The 22,324-nt window shown below is 42.3% G+C and overlaps 1 protein-coding gene across 1 annotated transcript; it reads right to left on the bottom strand.

The window, feature by feature from the left end:
• Window positions 1-832: 832 nt before the first annotated feature.
• On the bottom strand, window positions 833-8,659 carry ankrd22 (ankyrin repeat domain 22). The gene is made up of 6 exons (XM_080747637.1): window positions 8,376-8,659; window positions 5,731-5,922; window positions 5,004-5,111; window positions 4,447-4,524; window positions 2,769-2,867; window positions 833-1,301 (listed from the first exon to the last, which is right to left on the bottom strand). Exons 1-6 carry the CDS (start codon window positions 8,394-8,396, stop codon window positions 1,224-1,226), a joined length of 576 nt encoding a protein of 191 aa, XP_080603763.1. The 5' UTR covers window positions 8,397-8,659; the 3' UTR covers window positions 833-1,223.
• Between the last annotated feature and the right edge of the window lie 13,665 nt (window positions 8,660-22,324).

Genomic DNA, 22,324 nt, shown 5'->3' with positions numbered 1-22,324 from the left:
CGCCTGCAAACCATAACTAATAATGTATTTCATACGCGTGTTGTGTGTGTGTGTGAGTGTGAGAGAGAGAGACTGACCGTGACAGTGTTGCGTGATTATGGATCCCACTGGGAAAGATGGATGGAAACGGCATAGAGCGCTCGTTTTCAGTTATTGTCCACGACATTGCAAGCGGCGCGAAGGCCAGCGGACCTTGGTCCTGCTCTTCGCGCCCGAGCGCCGCAGTTACGAAGCCGTGGTGAATGCAATCGTTATATTTATGCCCAGGCCATAAGGCCTGGGCAAGCGCACGATAAACGCCATGATAATTGGGTTTTGGTGCACCTCACGCGGTCTAAGTGACTACAACGGAGCGCTCCCTACGTCCGGTTCAGCCAATCACAAGCTTCAAAAATGAGTCCGGGGCGTGGTTATCCATCTTTCCCAGTGGGATCCATAAATCACGCGACAGGGTTCACGTTAGAAGCTTGTCGCAGACTCGCAGTTGTGCTCAAATTCATTGTTTATTGTCGGTCCTCCAGTCGGTACTCCATCCTATGGGTGGCGCTGTTTCGACACCGTTCATTTTGCCTTCATTTGGTGTGTTAATGTATGCTATATTTGTGCACTTTTTAAATGGCATTTGATGGACAGGCCTTAAGTCCTACTGATGCCATCAGTGTTCTCCATACATGGGCATGAAAGGGACATGGACTGACAGGTACTGACATTCACAGACTTTCACATAAATGGTCAAATCATATGGTGGACATCATGAAGTCAGGTTTTACTGCTGTCTGTTCAAGGGACCACGTAAAAACATATCGCGAGCATTAGGGCACGCAATGTCAAAAACCTTGAACTGAGTTTTTATTCTTATTTTAGCAGGGGACGTCATAACAATCAAATCACACAATGAAGCGTCTTTCTATAGAATAACCTTCAAAACTATCAACAAAATGTACAAAAAAGCATTTGCAACACATTACTCAACATCAAAGGAGAACATGTATAAGAAATGTATAAATATATACACTTGAAAGTGTATTGTTTAAGATGGCCTTAAAGGTTATTAGTGTTGGAATTCACTCTGTGTCTTCACATAGACACTACAGACCTGTCTGTCTGTTTATATCTGTCTGCCTGTCAGTTATTGCATCTCAACATCTGTCTGTCTACCTGTCTGTCATTTTTGTAAATCAGTCAATCTACACGTCCGCTGTCCACCCGTCCGTCCGTCTGTGTCAGTGTGTCTTTCTCAGCATGTAGACGATCTTGTGAAACTTCAGCCTGGTGGCCACATCCAGTGCTGTCTCCCCACACTAGAAGTAAGACAGAGACAGGACAGATGCCATGTTGCATAACATAATATTAATAGTTCTGTGACTGAGTGCTAAACACAGTCTTCCCCAAGCTACACCCTTGATAGCACAGTTTTGGTGGACAGCACATGCATGTATCTTGTTTGACCACTGGGTGGCACTATAAGCTAATAATAGGGTTATATAGTTTAGTTTTAAACTTGGTCATATACTAGTGTAGTTGGGTCTCTCTTGAAAGGCACTTCAAACAATACATTATTCTATTATGTTAGGATTCAAAGGCTGCACTCAGACTGGAACGCACAAGTTGAGTGAGAGTTGTGTGGGGGAGGCGTGGGGCAGAGACAGCACAATGCATTGCGGATGGAAGTCTAGTGGTTTGAAGTCTAGTGCGTGTTGTGTGCTTGTTGGATGGTGCTCTGTGCAACCACAGGACTCGCACTAGACTTCAAACCACTAGACTTCCATCCGCAATGCATTGTGCTGTCTCTGCCCCCCGCTCCCCCCACACGCACTAGACTAGACTTTGTGCCTGCAGGTGTGTGGGAAGCCAAAGGTCACACACAGGCACTCCAGAACAACTCAAGAAGCACCACACTCAAACTAACGTTATTTCACACGTTACTTCAAATGAATTTAAACTATCACAGATAATCACACACTACTATGAAACACTGGACAGCGACAAGCGTTTCATCTTTTTATGAATTGAGTACAAAAAGGACCCCAATGTAAACAAGCCATTGTGCTTTTTTTGTGGTTTAAATCCTATTACTAAACCTTGTATCTGAACTGTACTGTCCTGTATTTTTCCTCTGTGAACTTAATCAATCACTCTTTAGTCTACAGTGCTACAATGGCGAGTAGAGGACTGTAACATTACGCTGTTGTTACTGTAGCAACCTTTTCTAGACATGATGTACAACAAGTAAGTGGATAGTTATTGTGTGCTTATTATGACTTTGTGCTGTATAGCAGGGGTCTTCAACAGGGGGTCCGGGACCCCTAGAGGTCCTCAGACTTACTACAGGGGGTCCTCCATATCTTCTGTGATAGAAGCGTTTTTTTCTCCTTTTTTATAATAACCACTTGAACCCTAGCGTCCATATTCTGAGAGAACTTTAGCCAAAAATAGCAGATCTACAAGCATATCTAATAGCATATCTACAAGCTCACAACACCTCGGAGCGCGAGGTGTTGTGAGCTTGTAGATCAGCTATTTTTGGCAAAGAGGTTTGGTGTAGAGGGGAAAAAGAGCATTGGTTAAATATCTGAAAACACTAATTGACATGAATCCAAAATACACTGATGATTGTACTGTCAAACAAAACTATATATATATGGAATCTACGAAAAGGTTGTTGGGGGTTCCATCTCTTTCTCAACTAAGGGGTCCTTGGCCTGAAAACGTTGAAGACCCCTGCTGTATAGTTATGTTGAACGTTGTGTGTACACCACAGTACGTACGTTGTTTTTGATGTCCGTGTCAGGGCTCTTCTCCAGCAGAAGAGGAAGCAGTCGTTCACTCTTCCTCTGGCACACATAGTGGAGGGCGGTGTTACCTTTCTGCAACAACACACACAGCACATTTACTGTATCCATTCACATATATACCAATCTGGCAAGCCGTCGTCAAAGAAAGGGGGAAGCCCACTCGGTCTGTCTCTCATTGGCGTAGCCATCATTGACTCTTGTCTCGAGAGATTGCATATATACTGACAATACATCAGTGGTAGGGTTGTCACGATCATGTCATCTTACATGACAATTAATTGTCACTCAAATAATTGCGATTGATGATTGAACAGTTTTTTGTTGTTGACAATTACATTTCTGTTTGGGCTTTTAGGCTTTGAAGTTGCACATGGCAGATATGATACATAAATATACAAAGAAATGATTGACATGTTTGACAACTTTATACTTAAGAACATTGATAGTGTTAATAGTCGATCTAGAAATAGCAGCTTGTAGGTCTGCTATTTCCACTATTTTTGAAAATATATGAACCTTTTTCAACATGGAAACGATTATGACGATCATTAAAAAATAGTTGCAGTTATGACAAATAATTACGATTAGACGATTATGTAATCATTTTGACAGGACTCCAGGGGCTCTGTAGCATCCTAATCATTTTAAATACTTTATCCATTTATATGTTGGCTATTCAAATATAGCAGATGTACCTTGGCTTGTATATGTTTGGGAACCGCTTTTTAGAACAGGGGTTTTCAACTAATTGTGAACCAGGGACCCCCACCCTGACTAGAATCAACCTGGGGACCACTGTTGTGTTGGGTGGGATCTTAGTGGGCTAAGATTACTTTATTTAATTTTTTGGTACCCATAGTGGTAAACTCATGTTAACTGATATACTGATTGTGTGAGCGCAGATCACACCATGATCACACATGCAATACATATTTCCTAATAACGTTGACTCAAGCAGGAAATCTGGTACACTTCCCCTCCTTGAGATTCAAACTCCCTTTTTCTGTGGAATTTCTTCACCCCAAACTTCCAAGTAAATTACAACATTGATGTGTCATCATAGGTCACCAGGTCATATAGTTTCTCAACTATAGTGGAACATCATTTAATACAAATAAAAGACAAGTCTTCACGTCGACTATGTTTCTAAGGGCTCAGGGCTCTTCAACAGAGTTACTACAGGGGGTCCTCCAAATCTTTGTGTCATAGAAGCTTTTTTTCTCCTTTTCTATTAACCACTTGAACCCTAGCCTCCACATTCTGCTACAAGCTTGTAGATCGGCTATTTTCGGCAAAGAGGTTTGGTGTAGAGGGAAAAAGAGCATACTAAGTACAGAGTGAAAGGTCAAGTTTAAGTTCAAGTATTGACGGTTCAAGTGGTTAAATATCTGGAAACAAATTTAGATGAACCCAAAATACACTGATGATTGTGCTGTCAAATAATGAAACTAAACTATATGGTATCTACTGTATGGGTTATGGGGGAACCCTGCTTCATCTCTCGCTCGACTAAGGGGTCCTTGGCCTGAAAACGTTGAAGCAGGGACCACATGCAATTCCTTCACAGACCACCAGTGATCCCTGGACCACCAGTTGAAGACTCCTGAGATAGAAGGTTGTGTGATAAACATGACGGTTCAGGTAGTCTTACGTAGTCGACAGCGTTGACGTCCACCTCAGAACTCAACACCAGCTTCAACAGAGTCACGTTCTTCCTCTGCTTCTCCTCCTACGCACACGCACGCACGCACACATGCGCACACATGCACACACACACACACACACACACACACACACACACACACACACACACACACACACACACACACACACACACACACACACACACACACACACACAGTTATGTATTTAGTACCATTTGGGGACATTACATAGACTTCCATTCATTTTCTGTGGCCTTACCCTAAACCTAAACCTTGTGGGGACCTACTATTTTGTCCCCACAAAGTAGGAGGTCCCCTGAATGTGACACTGCTAACATGTTTTTTTTGTCCCCAAATGGTACTAAATACAAACACATGCACGCACGCACGCACGCACGCACGCACACACACACACACACACACACACACTACTCTGTTATTATGCCCTGTTTTGTTATAAGCTCATTATATTGTGTTCTGATATAATCTGTTTTTATCCTCTGTCCTATTCTATCCGGTTCCAGACAGTACAGTAGTAGAGTACCATGATGAAGAAGCCTATCAGGAGGATTGGCATCAGAATGATGATCATCAGGTAGTCCAGGAAGGAGAAGGTTCTCTTAGCAGCATAGTGAAGGACTGTCCTCCGTTTCTGAGAGACAGGGAGAGAGAGAGTCACACACACAGACAGGGGGTTAAAGGACACGTTTATATTTTAGATTGTAATTAGAGGAAAGAAAGGACGAGTGTTAAAATGTTTTAATTTACTTCTTTCTATCGTTTTAGCCAACTGAGTGAGTTTGATTTCAGTGGTTGGGGGCAAGCGTGCAAGTGGCTAAATATGTATTTTTAGTCACAATGAGCTGACAAATTCTTTAGCAACACTACTAGCCCCCATAAGTCACACCTAACCATGTAAGGAAACCTTGCAGTGCATGTAGGGGGCTTTGTGTCTAAAAGGATAGAAAGAAGTAAATGAAAACATTCTAACACTCATCTTTTCTTTTCTCTAATTACAAGCTAAAATATGAACCCTTGTTGTAAAAAAAACAAAGTTGTCCTTTAAACACAACGTGTGTCCCCACTAGGTGTCGGTCTGGCAGAGATGCACATCAGCTATATTATTGAAAGAAAGTGGGCCTCTTCCCTTATTTCCTTCACAGGTGTTACCACTTTTTAACCTGTTCGGACCAACAGGAATTTGAACCATGGGGCAGTCCCCGCTGTGCATAGGGCCTATTGTACATTAGATACAGCAGTTAGAAGCCTACCTTGTTCCTTATGGAGACGTCCGCGTTGTTGTCCAACAGGTAATGCACCATCTTCACGTTCCCCCGGCGATAGGCTACGATGAGGGGCGTGTCCCCGTTGCTGGCCTCTTGAACATTGATGCTTTTGGGGTCGCTCTTCAACAGCTGGTGGAGACGACGCAGGTCTCCTTCATAGGCTGAACGACAGGCAGGCTACAAGAGAGGAGAGGATTTGGTAACATGTCCTGTCGAACTCCCTTTGATCCGACCACCTAAACCTAACCCTAACCCTAACCTCAGTCGACCCAACGGGAGCAGTCCCTGGAGATTTAAGCCCGGGGCAGGCAGTGGCTCAGGTCAGGTGGTAGAAGCGTTCCCTGGCTCCCCCTCCAGGTGTCCTTCAGCAAGACATACACTGTCACTGACTGACCGCTCCTGAAGAGCAGGTTGGATGAATTTGCATGGTTTCCTCTGCCACGGTGTGTGAAGTGAATGCACATTGTTGTAAAGTGCTTTGGATGCAGGCGTTTTATAAATGCATCCATCCTGGGAGTCCGGAGGTCACAGAGGTCCCGGGTACGATTCCAGCCCTCAACAATGTGTCACAGTGTCCCTGAGCAAGACACTTAAGCCAGGCACAAAGTGACACGCTTTGAGCTTGTATATCTGCTATTTTTGAATAGCCAAAGCAAAAGATACAGATGCTTTCCCGGTTTTAATGCATTACCCCCTAACCAATCTGGTAAGCCGTCGTCAAAGAAAGGGGGACGCCCACTCGGTCTGTCTCTAGAGGCTGTCTCGAGAGATTATAACCCCCTAACTTATTAGGTCAAAAATAGCAGATCTACAAGCTCACGCCCCGCCCCCACACACTACCCTGTGGTTTGGGCAGCAAACGGCTGGGTTAAGCTGAAACTGAATTTGGGTATCCAAACAAATATTTGCCATTTTAGTATTCAGTAGAGGAACTACAATTTAAATATCCTTCTCTTTAGTTTAAGAAAGGCTTCTTGGCTATAATGAGTGCTGTGTTGTGTCCATTGAAATGTTATTCTGTATACTCTGACTGTATGATAAAGAACAGGTTCTGCCAGCCGCACCTTAAGTTATATACACATACACACACACACACACACACACACACACACACACACGCGCACACACACACACACACACACACACACACACACACACACACACCGAGAGAGAGCAAGAGAGAGATAAGCTATTCAAACCTAGCATAGGCCTGCTTAAACATGATTCATATTGTTTTAATTAAGGTGTCAGACAAAACAAACAAACAATTAACAAACCTCACATTACTGCAATCACTGCTCGGTTACACATCACGTACTTGTCCTATATTTCAACCTAATAAATATTTAATATTTTCATCTGAAAATGTAATTTGGGCCAAGGAGCAGATGTTCCCTCTGCCACATTCCAGTCCAGGCTGGTATGAAACACACTTCAAAGTCAAGTTTAGTCTGCTGCCAAATACCAACATGAAGAAATCATCTGAGTGATAGTGTTGACGTTACATTTAACTGAAACATTGTACTAAAGTAGCCTATATAATGGTAACTTCTGTGATAACACGCTACTTTTGGTGGGTAAAGAGAATAAGACGACATAGATCATCAATAAGACTGAGATATGTCCCAGATGTGTAAATTACTGTTGTTTTTTTAGGACAAAATTAGACCCTCAATATTCAACTGTCTGTCGCTTCCTTATACACACTAGACAAGACTGGTCATGTGAATATCATTCACATGACATGAGTCATGACTAGTCTTCCCTACCTATATTATAGGGAAAGGGAAGTGACCCACTTATATAAGACCAAAACACTGGCTTTAGACTAAAGGGACACACAACTGCCATTTACATTTCGAAAACATTTACTCATTGAACAATAAAATAATACATTTGAATTCCACCCCAGTCTAGACTATTCTCAATTCTACAATCTATAAGCAGTGATTTGATTCACATTAGCTTCACTAATGATTAGCTCAGCTTTCATGTGTTCACCAGCTGGTATATTGCCAAAATCACTATGCTCTGTTTGAGAGCATTTTGTACATCACACCAAAGATTGAATTCTCCACCCATAACAAGCCATTTGTAGCTTTTATACACAGTCACTTTACTACTGTATGTTTCATTCAGTTACTCAATTATAACATGTCCTTAAACACATTCCCAACCCACATTATAGCCTACAAAGTAGCTTCAGTTTACTTTACAATGTAACTTATAGTAGCTTATTTTGAAAGAGAGCTTATTTGTATAAAATTATTTTTTTTAGCTCAGTTTATTATTTTTATGACGATTATAGGCCTACTACTACTACTAAGCACGCACGCACGCACGCACGCACGCACACACACACACACACACACACACACGCACGCACGCACGCACACACACACACACACACACACACACACACACACACGGCTATTTGGACTCTCTCCTCTCTCTCTCTCTGACTCTCTCTCTCTCTCGCTGCGCGCATGATCGTTGCGACACACACACACACACACACACACACACACACACACACACACACACACACACGACACACACACACACACACACACACGCCACGAGTCACGACTTTCTGTTGTCATTTAAAGTGGATCGATCAATCATCGTACCTCTGAATACGCCGTCCCCATGCTGCTGTCCCGTCCCAAAACCAATGATGCTGCTGCAGCTGACGTTACACGAAGCCACGCGGACACACCGACGACTGTTGTTGTCAGATCTGATGTTTTAGTCTTTAGTGAGAAGATTTAGTTGATAATCATCATCATCATCATCATCATCATCATCATCATCAGATTCATTGACGTACGTGTCCCCATTTTACTCATCCATTAAGAGGTGTGGTTGGTTCAGTTCAGTCTGTACTCTGTATAACTTTGTGAGTCATGATGTGTCAAACCGTCTTCCCCTGCCTGCAGGTACAGTAACCTCGCGTCACCACCAGGAGTTATGTTTATAAATATCTGATCCTGTCTAGAATCCGATCCGCCTACTGTATCCGGTACACATTACACACACAAACATGGAACGCACCGTTTCCGTATCCGCTCTACACATAGACCCGGATCAGCGCCAGTTTGCCCTGCAGCCAGGTATGTACTGTAGCTGACATCATCATTCAGAAGCACTGTCTCACGGTACAGTTCACACAGTGGCAAGTTGACACAAGCAGCAGGAGATAACAATAATAGACCAAGCTCAATAACAGCCTACCTACCTGTTGCCTGTTCTAACGAATAAATGAACTAAAGTAGCCTACTAATACCTCAAAACTGTACTGAAGTACAGTACTTAAGTAAATGTACTTATAGTTACTTTACACCACTGTATATAATCCACTAACATTTTTCTTTGTGAAACTGCTTTTATTTATTTATTATTATTATTACTATTATTATTATTTATTTATTTTGTTAAATTTGTTTTGGGGCTTTTTTTATGCCTTTATTTGATAGGACAGTAGACTGAGAGGAAATGGGGAGAGAGATGGGGAGTGACATGCGGCAAAGGTTGCACGGATCAGGAATTGAAATGGCAACGCCGTCAGGCATCAATGCCTATGTGGCAATGCCTATGTGGTATGTGCCTGGACCAGTAGGCCCCATTGAAACTGCTTTTAATGTGTTTGCAGCATAATCTTGTAAACTGATACAGACTTGATATGATGGCTACTCCTGCACTGACGTTAAACAGAAGAACACACTGTTCCCAAGCCCCCTTCTTCCACCTCATTTGCATCACCAGAGAGAGACATAGTCCTTCATGGCTAATTAATTAACTCTCCAGGCAGATGAGATATGTCTGAAATTAAAGCAGAGAAATCTGTTGTTGTTTTGGTGACATCTGTTTTGGCAGTAGACCAGCAGCAGCATAGAGTTCTTCTCATCGAGTACCTTTACTGTTGGTACTTTAAGTATACAGTATTTCTGTGCCAATACTTTTGTACTTTTACAATTAAAAGTACCTTTGAAATACTGGACTTTAACAGAGTATTTCTAGATTGTGGTATGTGTACTTCTTCCACCACTGGTTGCTGTGGTGACAGGGTGACCCTCTCTAACATTCTCTGCATGCAGAGAATGTTAGAGAGGCAGGGGCTGACATTTCTTTTGGTGAAAATATCGAAAATAGCAGACCTCCAAGCTGCGACGCGTTGTGTTGTGGGCTTGGAGGTCGGCTATTTTCGGTGCTCGATACCACACTAAACTAAGCATAATCAAGTCAATACTGGAGATACTGGCGTGACGGCGTGTATTTCTGCACAGAGAGGGCAATTCTTTCAACATAAGACGCTGCATTCAAGTTCAGGATTTGGACAAGGCAATTATCTTGAATGCTGCCTTCAGGTATGGCATGGAAAGGGGGCATTTGCATTTCTTTCACCATAGTAAAAACAGCATTCATTGTCTGGAGAGGGCACTTTTTACGGAAGGATAAAAGGGCAGGGGCTCAAGTCCCCTTTGATGTCTATGTGTGCACGTGCCTGTAACTGCTCTGATCCCCTGCTGCTCGAAGTGGGGGCTGATGAGTTTCTGGACTCTGTGACAACATCTCACAATTATTATCAACCAATAGGCTATTTACTAGCAGGCTATAAGCTCAGTCAACACAGAGCCAGCCTATACTGTAGGACCTTTCTAACTAACTACTACTGTAACACCCACACAGGGTCACAGCTCTGTTCACAGGTACTCCATTACAGTTGGTTTTCTATCTTACATTCACCTGGTACTTGTCATTCTCGCTGTTTAATGGAGAGCTACTTGGAACCAGGCTATTAGTACCAGTGGTCCTTGTGGACCCAGGTTTTGGAGCAGAGCTGCTTCAGAGTAAACTAGGAAAATGCTCCTTGGAACAGGCCAGGTACTGTAGTAGGAGTCAATCTTAGCCAATCAGGATAAAATATGAAAAACCGGACAGGTCCATCTTGATGACATGACTAATAATGAGTGTATAAAGAGATAGTACGTACCGATTCGTGTGATCTTTTTTTGTAAAACTTGTAGTAGAAGTCAGTAGGAGTAATATAGCAAAGATTGTGCTAACATTGGCCTCCTGGTGGCACAACCGACTGGTGAAAACAATGTCTTTGTCTCACATGCCTTTAATTAAGAAGAACACACTTGCAAGCTTTCAACAAAGACAGAGTATGTAGATTACATCTGTACACTACAAATGCAATAAGCTACAAATAAACTGACTAGCACTTTTCAAAACAAAGTTGCAAAGTTATACAACAAGATACAATTACAGCAGAACATGACAAGAAACACAACATAAAAGAGATTAATGATACAAATTCAATACAATTAATTCACATAGCTAATGCAATAGTAATGTGATTACATAGCATAACATAGGATCATCTTCTGCTATTCATGATCCCTTTTTTAGGTACTACTGACATGCATAATTATTGATCTATGCACCTTGTATAGGTTTAAGGCAGGGCAATTTGCCCGTCTTGTTGCAGAGGTACAGCAGTGGCTGAACTAACCCAAGGACCATACTAACGAAAACACATATTTTTGAAAATAATGAATTTTCATCAAAGTGTCCTCGACTGATAGCAATTATAATATCAATGGCCAACATACAGTAATTTCCCAGAAATGACACCATGATCAGGCAGACGATATAGAAGGCTCTCCTCTTGATGCTGTTGCCCCGCTCCCTGTCCCTCCCCGTCTCCCCTGGAGCGGGCTGTGTCAGAGCCCTGAGAATGGCCAGGCTGCACAGCAACATCACTGACATGAAAAATAGGAATTCGCCCAAATAAATGTAATACTTTATCCTGCCGCCCAACAGCATGAATGCCACCGATGCCCCAAAGATGAGCAACCAGGCGGACGCAGAGCAAGCCGCCCTGTACCTGAGGGGTTTGTACTTGAGGAAGAGCACCGGGTGAACCACTGCCATGAATCTCTCCACGCAGATACAGCTCTGGAAGACGGGACGCCCAGTCACCAGGAAGCCAATGGTGAAGTACAGTAAGGGGAGCGTGTTTTTGATGATGGCAGGAAGACTCAACAAGCTGAAGACGATCTCACAGACACTCAGGTTGAGTACGAAGATCTCTGAGGCCATCGGACCGGTCGCACCGGTTAATATCAGCCACAGGACGTAGCTGTTGATGGGGACTCCCAGAACCAGGTTGATTGATGTGCTGGTGATGCCTAAAATTTCCACAGTGCTGATGTAGTAGACCGAGGACTCATTGGATGTGTTCATTTTCCCGGCATCTTTAGATTTTAATCTGCACTTTCTTTTTAACACTTGTCAGAGTGTTAAAAAAAGTCAGACTTCAAAGTCGAACAGACAAAGGAGGAGTGTAAACGACAGACAGAAAAGAAAGAGAGAGAGAGGGGTATTGATTAGTGTTGCCACCACTACGCTATTTTTACCTTCACAATTAGACGCCTAGTGAAACAACTACCATTAACACTAAAATATAATAATAATAATAAACACCACCACAACATAATACTAATTAAAACAACACTAGAGACATAATTGTATATACGTTATCATAATATTTGGCAATCAGACCTTGACCTGTAAGTCCTCTTGTCTGTGTGCTCCGCTGTCCTTACATGCAACGTGGGCTATCACCTATTTATGTTCTGCAACGTATGTACATGCAAATAGTTCTCGTATTCTGACAGGGCATCAACTTTCATCCATAAACACACTGTGGAAACAATGCAACACCAAGAACATATTGTATAAGTCACACAGCCATGAAGCAGGCGTTGTGTGCTTGTAGATCGGCTGTTTTTACTAGTTTAAATCATTTTTAAAATGATAAATGCAAAACAAACGGTTTTGGACATACAAGATTTTCACCCGACAACGACGATATCTGAACTGTCGCTGGAGTAGCGGGAACGCCACCGTCGCCCCCTGCAATGTTGTGGCCCTCGGCTCGGTACCCTAGACATGATTCGGCCCTTGGAGAAAACTAATTGGGGAACCCTGTAATAGAGCATGCCTTGCTCATCAAAATTTGTGTCAGATCCTTTGTCTACTGTCTAGGAGGTGAAACATGACTTTGACATGGTCTAAACACAAGCAACCAGACTGCACAGCAAGAGGCTATTCTGTACCTTTTGAGTGTTAACCTACATTATATACATTTTAATTAAAAATGACTTAATTATTTTAATTAAGTCAGCAGGCCAACCTGTCAGTCAGAGGTCAAAGACAGGACCAGGTTGATTGATTTCAATGTTAATTTTCTGCCAATTTCCGGTGACCATAACTAGCTCTGAACGTTTACTGGAAAATTCCACATTTTGCATTCATATTTTAGAACTCAGAGGGACCACATGACAGAAATGGAGCTGTGCGTGTGTAATGGCAATACAGCAATGCAAACATAATAATAATACAAAGTTGGTGGACAATGATTCATGTCCCTGTCAACTGTTAACGCAGTTTGTCAACTTTATGTAAAGCAATGAGTATTGACAATGCAAATGATGCTTCATTCTGGGAAACAAATGGGTAACACCTGTCAGATCTCAAGCATTAAAAAACAGAAAAAATAGAAGATCTACAAGCACACAACAGGCCTCAGGGGATGCCCAAAGTAGCCTATAGTATTCTACAGTAGTTTTGTAGTTTTGTATTCTGTTTTATTTATTTGTTTTATTTCTTGGTCTTTAAGACAATGGATGATGTCTCACCAAAACCTTGTCCTTGTGCACCCTCTAGTGGGCATACCGGGGTTTTCCCCCACATATGAAATGTGAAATACCTTCACTTCTCTTCTCCCATTTTAACCGTGATGAAAATACCTTGATGATGCACCATACACCTCCACCACAACCCAATGGCCCCCTCGTGACAAGCATCAGCATAAAAGGATCCCTGACTTAAAAGACAAATATGGCTTAATACATTGTAATTGCCCTCCGTGACGGATATAAAAACACCTTAAATATTTTATTTATTTTAAAAATAGATAACCTTTCACTCAATAAGGACCGCTCTTATCGCAATTTCGTGATGTCATATGTACATGTTTGGTCTAGCCCTATGAAATGTATGGATTGAATATGCTAATAAAAAAATACTTAATACTTCCTATTAATATGAGCATCAAAGCAATATTTGAAATACTTTTTTATCAGCCCATGCATTCCATACATTCCATAGGGCCGGACTGCACGTGGACAAATGTCATCATCAACTTGCGAAGGCAGTTGTCCCTATTGAGTGAAAGATTAACTATTTCTAAAATTAACAAAAAATACATTTTTGTTTTGAGTTATTGAGGGCAATTATAATGTATTAAGGCGTATTTGTCTTATCAGCCAGGGATCCTTTTAAGGCAAGTGAAATTATACTAATACTCTGTGCTTGCCTCAAAAAAGACACCCTTGATGGAAGCCAAAGCAAAGAGAGGGGAGGGTTAGTTAATTAGTACTGTGTACCACACTCTCACATCACAAATCTCAAAGCTCAATCTGTGCAGTGTGCAGCCCCTTTACTTGCATGATGCATCACATAAATGTCTTGCAAAAATGTCCACCTAAAGCTTGACAGAAGACATAGCACAATGGAATACTGGTTGTCTGCTACACTGGAAGAAGTACATCGGCCCCTAAGCCCTTAAAGGAGTAGTTCACCCCCAAAATGTTTTTATTTCACCCTATTGATTACTCACGCCATGGAGACTTGGGTTTAATAATATTTTGTTGTATTTGTCGCATTCCTAAGACAACATTTTGATTATAGTAGCCTAAATTTACCCCCATTTATTCGGGATGGCTGGAATCAATGGGGGTACATTTATTGTAATCAAATGATTGTCTTAGGAATGCGACAAAAAACAAAACATATTGAACTCAAGTCTCCATGGTGTGAGGTATCAATAGAAAAAAAGTCATTTTTGTGAACTACTCCTTTGAGTCTTTATTCAAGAAGTTTTTTGGCCTTCAACACTGGATGAATTGTATATCCTTAAAGGGATATTCCACTTAAAAAAGAAACTCTGCCTTGCATGTGTCTGCCTCCCCAGGCCCAGGGCCTCTCCACATACACACCCATTGTAACTTCAAACTCCATTTTAACCGTGATAGATTAATATATAGATTAATAAAGATATATATATCTTTTCTGGTGACTCATACTACCCTCCTAATACGTGAGCAGCCCGTGTTTTTTCGATAACATTTTGTATTTATTTTTAATAATTTTGTTTTGTATTAAATTCTTCTCATTTTCCCAAAGAATTATTAAAAATAAATAAAAAAAGTTATTGAGAAAACACGGCCTGCTCACATATTAGGAGGGTAGTATGAGTCACCAGAAAAAAATAATGGTTGTTTTTAATGAATCTATCATGGTTAAAATGTAGTTTGAAGTTACAGTGGGTGTGTATGTGGAGAGGCCCTGGGCCTGGGGGGGCAGATAACATTTACATCAAATATCTAAATATTGAATGAAGTAAATTAAAAACTGTTCAGGGTGTTCATAAAAGCCTGAATAGATGATAAAGTGACCAAAAGTTTTTTTGAAAGTGGAATATCCCTTTAAATGCTTTTGTTGTTGTTTTCTTGTGTCGTTTGTTTTTAACCAGTAGGCCTAGGCCAGGGTTCCACAATAGGCGGCCTGCGGACCATTTGCGGCCCGCGGGGGGCTACTGTCTGGCCCCCACCAACCCCAGTAATAATGGTGGTAAAAGAGCAGCAACAACACTAGTATATCGACGTTGTCGGGTGGAAATCTCGTATCTCCAAATTTGTACGTTCTTTCGTAAATCATACAAGGCCGTCACACAAAAGTAGTGAAAACAGCAGATCTACAAGCACACAACGCCTCGCACCGCGAGCCGTTGTAGATCGGCTGTTTTCACTAGTTTAAATAATTTTTAAAATGATAAATGCAAAACGAATGGTTTTAGACATACAAGATTTTCACCCAACAACGACGATATCTGAACTGTCACAGTCGCTGGAGTAGCGGGAACGCCGCTGTCGCCCCCTGCAATGTTGTGGCCCTTGGCTTGGTACCCTAGACATAATTCAATGATGTGGCCCTTGGCTTGGTACCCTAGACATAATTCAATGATGTGGCCCTTGGCTTGGTACCCTAGACATAATTCAATGATGTGGCCCTTGGCTTGGTACCCTAGACATAATTCAATGATGTGGCCCTTGGCTTGGTACCCTAGACATAATTCAATGATGTGGCCCTTGGCTTGGTACCCTAGACATAATTCGGCACTGGGGAAAACTAATTGGGGAACCCTGCTGTAGGCCCTACAGTGACCTTTGGCCAATGTGATATAATGTGTTATATAATGTGAAAGCTAACCTCTTTAGAGCATATTGTACTCCTTTGTATACCGCCCCCCTGTGGGTTAAGTTCAAGAAGACAAGCATGCATAAACTTCAGGTTGCCTATAATGACTGTTTACGTATACTTCTGAGAAAACCTAGGTGGAGCAGTGCTAGTGAGCTGTTCTGTAACCTGGGTATAAGCACTTTTCAAGCTCTTCGGAGGAATTTAATGTATAGATTTATGTGTCGTTTGAATGAGTCGCAAAACTCTATTATTGGGTTGTTGATCAACCCCTGCCTCAGTACTACCAGGTACCAGTCTCCTTTCTGGGAACACTGGTATGATTGTCTTGTGTATAGATGATGTTTTATTTATGATTCTGTACAGTTTTTATTTTTATTTTATTGTATGTGTTTTTATGTGTCTCGTTTTTAATGGACCCTGTGTCTTCTAAATAAAGTTGATTGATTGATTGATAAATGAAGTTTGAGTTGAGTAAGCTGTGGTCCAACAGCATTCCCTTCTCCATTCCATCTGTCCCCTCTGTTGAATCTTTTACCTCCAGGCTCAAAGACTCTGTTACATTTGCAAGCATTTGCTGATATGTTGCTTTGGCTCACAGAGGTCTTCAACAGGGGGTCCGGGACCCCTAGGGGGTCCTCAGAGTTACTACAGGGGGTCCGCCAAATCTTTGTGTGATCATGTTTGATCACTTGAATAGCATCAGATTGGAACATTAGCAAAAAAATAGCAGATCTACAAGCTCACAACGCCTTGCAGCGCGCTTTTAGATCTGCTATTTTTTGGCAAAGAGGTTTGGTGTGTAGACTGTAGAGGGAAAAGAAGAGAAGACTAGTAGGTATTGACAGTTCAAGTGGTTAAATATATGAAAATACTACACACATTAATCCAACCTACACAGATGAAAGTGCTGTCAAGTCTAAACTGTATAAGAAATAATCCATGTACATCTGCAACACAATTTTATACGATATGTAGTGGGGGGTCCCTGCTTCATCTCTCTCAGAGCTAAGGGGTCCTTGGCCTGAAAACTTTGAAAACCCCTGCTCTATCATATTGTTGTTGGGCAGAAAACCCTTATCTCCGTATTCCCTTTTGTTGTGTGTGTGTGTGTGTGTGTGTGTGTGTGTGTGTGTGTGTGTGTGTGTGTGTGTGTGTGTGTGTGTGTGTGTGTGTGTGTGTGTGTGTTGTGTGTGTGTGTGTGTGTGTGTGTGTGTGTGCGCGTGTGTGTGCGTGTGCGTGCCGTGTGTGTTTTCCCCCGTAAATTAATTAATGCCCTATACTTAATCATTCTACAGCATCACACAAAAACATCCAAAATGTACAAGCTCGAAGCGCTATTTTTACATTTGAATCCTGAAAAGTAACAGTTTTGGACATGATGAGGTTTCCATCCGACAGAGTCTGATGTTGCTTTTGTTTTTTTATTAGCCTGCTGACTGTCTATTAGTTAGTGATTGTTCTGTTGTTGTGCTGTTGTATTGTTCTGCATACAGTACTTTGGTACAAAGAAAGTTGTTTTTAAAACATGCTCCAGGGACGTGCTGGCCATTGGGAAAAGTGGGACAACTCCCGAACGGCCGGTTCATTCCCGGCCGGTCCGGGCCGGCCATTAGGAAAAAATGTAACTGTTTGCACAAAAGTAGTGAAAACAGCAGATCTACAAGCACACAACGCTTTAAATCATTTTTAAAATGATAAATACAAAACAAACGGTTTTGGACATACAAGGTTTCCACCCGACAATGACGAAATATAACTCATGTAATTGGCCCACTGGCTTGTCACTTTGTCACAAATCTTTGAGTAGCAGCAGAGCTATAGAGAGAGATCTCTCTCTATAACATGCAATGAGGGCCTCTCCAACTCTTTTTCCCGGGCTGAATCAGGGGCCCAGCATGTCCCTGACATGCTCTATAAAATACCCTCGATTTGATTTGATAATGATGATGAAAGAACAAACATTGACCCAATAATAAGTTGGTCATCACACTGCAACAGTGATGTTTGTGCAGCTATTGTATGTAGTGAGTGAGTCATCATCTTCTTCACACAGTCCCACACACACCGCCTGTCTATGGCCTTGGCTCTGTTGATTTGAATGGTTATTCAAATGGCGTGTGTGTGTGTGTGTGTGTGTGTGTGTGTGTGTGTGTGTGTGTGTGTGTGTGTGTATAATCTCCGCCCCTTTTTAAACAGACATCCCTCAGAGGGATCGCCGCTGCGTCAGCAATGGGGAGTTTGACCGTTTTTTTTTTAGATTCGACTCTTTTGTACCAAATTTGTTAACTATAACACATTTCAGAATTCACTAATTGTTTTGTCCAGTTAGGCCTAATAAATGTATGAGGGAATTCGTTTTAGTTAGGGTTTTTTACACTTCTTTATTGTGTTAGTCAATGTCGCAGTGGAAATAACATGCTTTCAAAACAGAATGGTTGCCAGATTGCAATACAAATAATACAACAGTGTCAAATATCCTTTAATTATTAGGCTATAATTTAAACGAAAACCTTCCACCTAATAACTGCATCTCAAAATGGTGCTGCTATAGGCTAAACAGTCCACTCTGAGAGTGGGCTGGGTCTATGGGCTGGAAGCCTGGAACCATAGCCTACTAACCTCGCCTAGAACCATACAAACTAATGAATGATTTAAATCTAAATGTGCTGTAAAAGTTACAATGATTTTTTTTAAAGGTTCAAACTGAAAACAAATGGAGTCTCTCTGTCTCTTCGGCTTTTTAATAAACAGAAATATAATTTCCATGTGCTGGAAATAGATCATAATATATGCCTACAGGATATACAGGGCAGCCTGGGCAGCGCGATGAATTGAATTCATAGGTGACGGATCGGTTGCGAGTTGCACATTACTATGGCTGTCTGTGGAACCATGCAGCGCTGTGTTCTGCCATCGCCATTCGCCACACACACACACACACACACACACACACACACACACACACACACACACACACACACACCTCCACCGACCACCATTCACCCAGAGTAGAGCATCATTCTCTGGATATAAACCAAACCCATCTGTCTGTATATAAACTCTTTCATGCTCTCATCATTGGAAGACTATCTTTTTCAGACATTTTTATCGCTGCTATTAAAATCTAACACTTTGAGTCTCGGTTCTAATCTCCTCCCAATGGAGCAGCACATTGGAGATGAGTCACTGACCAAAGGGACCTTTAAATCATTCTGAAGGGACGGTGTGTGTGGGTGACACGAGGAGGAATATTGTGTGACATTTGATTTAAGTGGTGGAGGGACTCTCTCTCTCTCTCTCTCTCTCTCTCTCTCTCTCTCTCTCTCTCTCTCTCTCTCTCTCTCTCTCTCTCTCTCTCTCTCTCTCTCTCTCTCTCTCTCTCTCTCCTCCCACATGTGGCAGCACTGAAGCACTGACTGAGCAGCAGTGATGCCTTCAGGGGAGGCAGGTTGTGGAACTGAACCATAGCGACGAGGTAAAAATAACAATTATTTACTTTTGCCTGTACATAAATCGGGGTCTTATTATTAAAGAGAAGGTAACGGAATGCCCGGTAAGCTACTATCATCATCATTCATTCATTAACTCTGGGGTCTCTGGAAGTGCACCACGGAATGTAACCAAACGATTTGGTTACATTGTACACTCCTCCGGCTGGTGTTACGAATGTATTATGACTGAGTGGGGATTTCTTGTGTTAGAGCACAATCGACTCGCCTCTGGTCGTGAGAGACAGTGAACATTATGCGATCAGATTGTGTGTGAGATCTGAGATGATCAGATGAAATGGAATCGGAACGTGAAGGACTTTAAATCGCCATGAAACTGAAAGACAGACACGAGGTCAGTCCGGTTGGAGAGGAGAGAGAGAGAGCGCTGTGTGCGCAGGTGCGTGAATGTAGAATAACAGCATATTTATACAGTCTAGTAGTGAATGGAGGGTGTGTGTGTGTGTGTGTGTGTGTGTGTGTGTGTGTGTGTGTGTGTGTGTGTGTGTGTGTGTGTGTGTGTGTGTGTGTGTGTGTGTGTGTGTGTGTGTGTGTGTGTGTGTGTGTGTGTGTGTGTGTGTGGTACTGCATGTTGACAATCAATGATTGTTAGAAACATAATTAATTGTAATCTTAGTGTAATGGGTAGTCTATATCTCAATGTTTCTGTTGACAATACTAGTTCAAAACAATGTTAATTGTGTTAATCTGGGTGTATTCTAAAGGCTGGTGAATGGAGGTTGTGTGTGTGTGTGTGTGTGTGTGTGTGTGTGTGTGTGTGTGTGTGTGTGTGTGTGTGTGTGTGTGTGTGTGTGTGTGTGTGTGTGTGTGTGTGTGTGTGTGTGTGTGTGTGTGTGTGTGTGTGTGTGTGTGTAGGCTCAATGTTGACAGTGATTTGTTAGAAACATAGTTGACTTAAGATTAAGGCTGGGTGAGTTGGCTGTCAGCTAGGGAGACCCAGAACATTTCGACTTTCGAAGGCTGTTAAATGTATTTTGGTTATAGTAGGACTGTGCTGTTGGAATACTTATGCAATACTTGCACTGTATGCTGCAGTATATTTGGGGATTATGATGTTGATGTAGTCAGAGCTTGTTTCTCAGGGATCATGTGTAGCTCACTGACTGAATACTGAAGTGGTTACGTTTTCATATTGGAATAATGTCCTGCGTGCGCGCATGTTTGTGTGTGTGTGAGTGAGGCCTACTGATCACCAGCATTTCCAAATCTTGAATGCAATATTGTTTTCCCCTGGCCTGTAGGTTGGCCTGTTATTGGCTGAGAGGGCTGTGGGTAGCCTGGAACCAGACGAATCCAGCAGTGATATGAGTCTGGCTACTCGAGGCTAGGCTGTGGGTACTCAGGGATGCTGACAGAACCCTCGCTAAAAAACCCCAGGACAAAAATCCACTCGTCCTAGACAATTGGCCCTCCTGGCCCCCTAACTGTGGAATAAACTCCCTGTTGCACTTAGAACAACAGACTCACTCCCTAGCTTCCACCGTGGACTAAAGACTCACCTCTTCAGACTCCACCTAAGCCCATAGCACTTTACCGTGGCACTCGCCTACCCTCAGTGACCATACATGATAGCCAGATAGCATTCTTAGGTTTTATATAAAGTCTTTTACTGATTAGGTGCTCTACGTTATTTTTTCTAGATTGATATTTCTATGCAATTGATACCTTGCATATTGTATTGATGAATTACCCTGCTTATTGTAAGTCTCTCTGGATTAAGAGCATTTGCTAAATGCCTAAACTGTAAACTGTACTCACTGGCCTAGCGGTTCACCTGGGCACAGTTCACCAGAGCGAAGGCCTTATAGTAACAAAGTAAGGACAACAATCACTCCGCTTCCCCAGCCCTCCAGGGGAAAACCATCTAGCATCTGGGATAATGAAAGCTTACCTTACATTAGCTCTATTCTCCTGCAAACAGCAGTATCACTATCTACTAGGCTCAGAGACAATGTGAACACTATATTCCTGTGCAGAACGGAGGAAGTGACAAGCTATATAAATAGAATGAGATAGCTGATGAACACGCTCCATCTCAGAGATGTTGTTTTGTTCAGTCAAGGTGTACTGTTGGTGTTGTTCCTTCATAGACCGCCAGCTGTTTCACAGCTGGATGAGTGTCTGAAATTGACTGACATATGACATACTGACTGACTTACTGACTGACTGACTGACTGACAACTGACTGACAACTCAGGTAAGCCCTGCTGCTTATTTCCATTGAGATCCTTCTCTTTAACTCATATAACATTGAATGACAGGCAGACAGAACACAGTACCATGCGGTGGATATCATCAGGAAAAACAGTTGTAAACAAAAAACAACAATGCAAAATAACTGACCAATCTGGCTAGCCATCATCAAAGGGAAAAACGGTGCCCTCTCTGTTCTATTTCATACCTCCTAACCGCCAGAGGCGGTGTATGAACACCGTGGATAAACATCACGCGCTTGCGCAGAGGTCGAATTCTAATAACAACATAGTCACCCGTGACCCTGTGTGCCTGTGCGTGAGCACGTACACTGCCTACATAGGCAGGACGCACACAAGGACCTCCCTCTTTCATCTTTTCGCCTAGAGCGCAGGTCGACACAGCAGATGCGTTGGAGTCTCGATAACCTAAACCTATATGGTACGGTGGGAGCTGCGGTTTTCGCCCTCCTAGAGACTACGTGGACTGCAAGGTTTACCCTGTTCAAGATGGGACGGAAAGCAGTACGGTAAGTAACGGCT

The sequence above is a fragment of the Nannobrachium achirus genome (assembly GCF_963921795.1).
Source record: "Nannobrachium achirus genome assembly, chromosome: 18".
NCBI classification, from domain to species: Eukaryota; Metazoa; Chordata; class Actinopteri; order Myctophiformes; family Myctophidae; genus Nannobrachium; species Nannobrachium achirus.
This window is presented reverse-complemented; position numbering and strand designations above follow the sequence as displayed.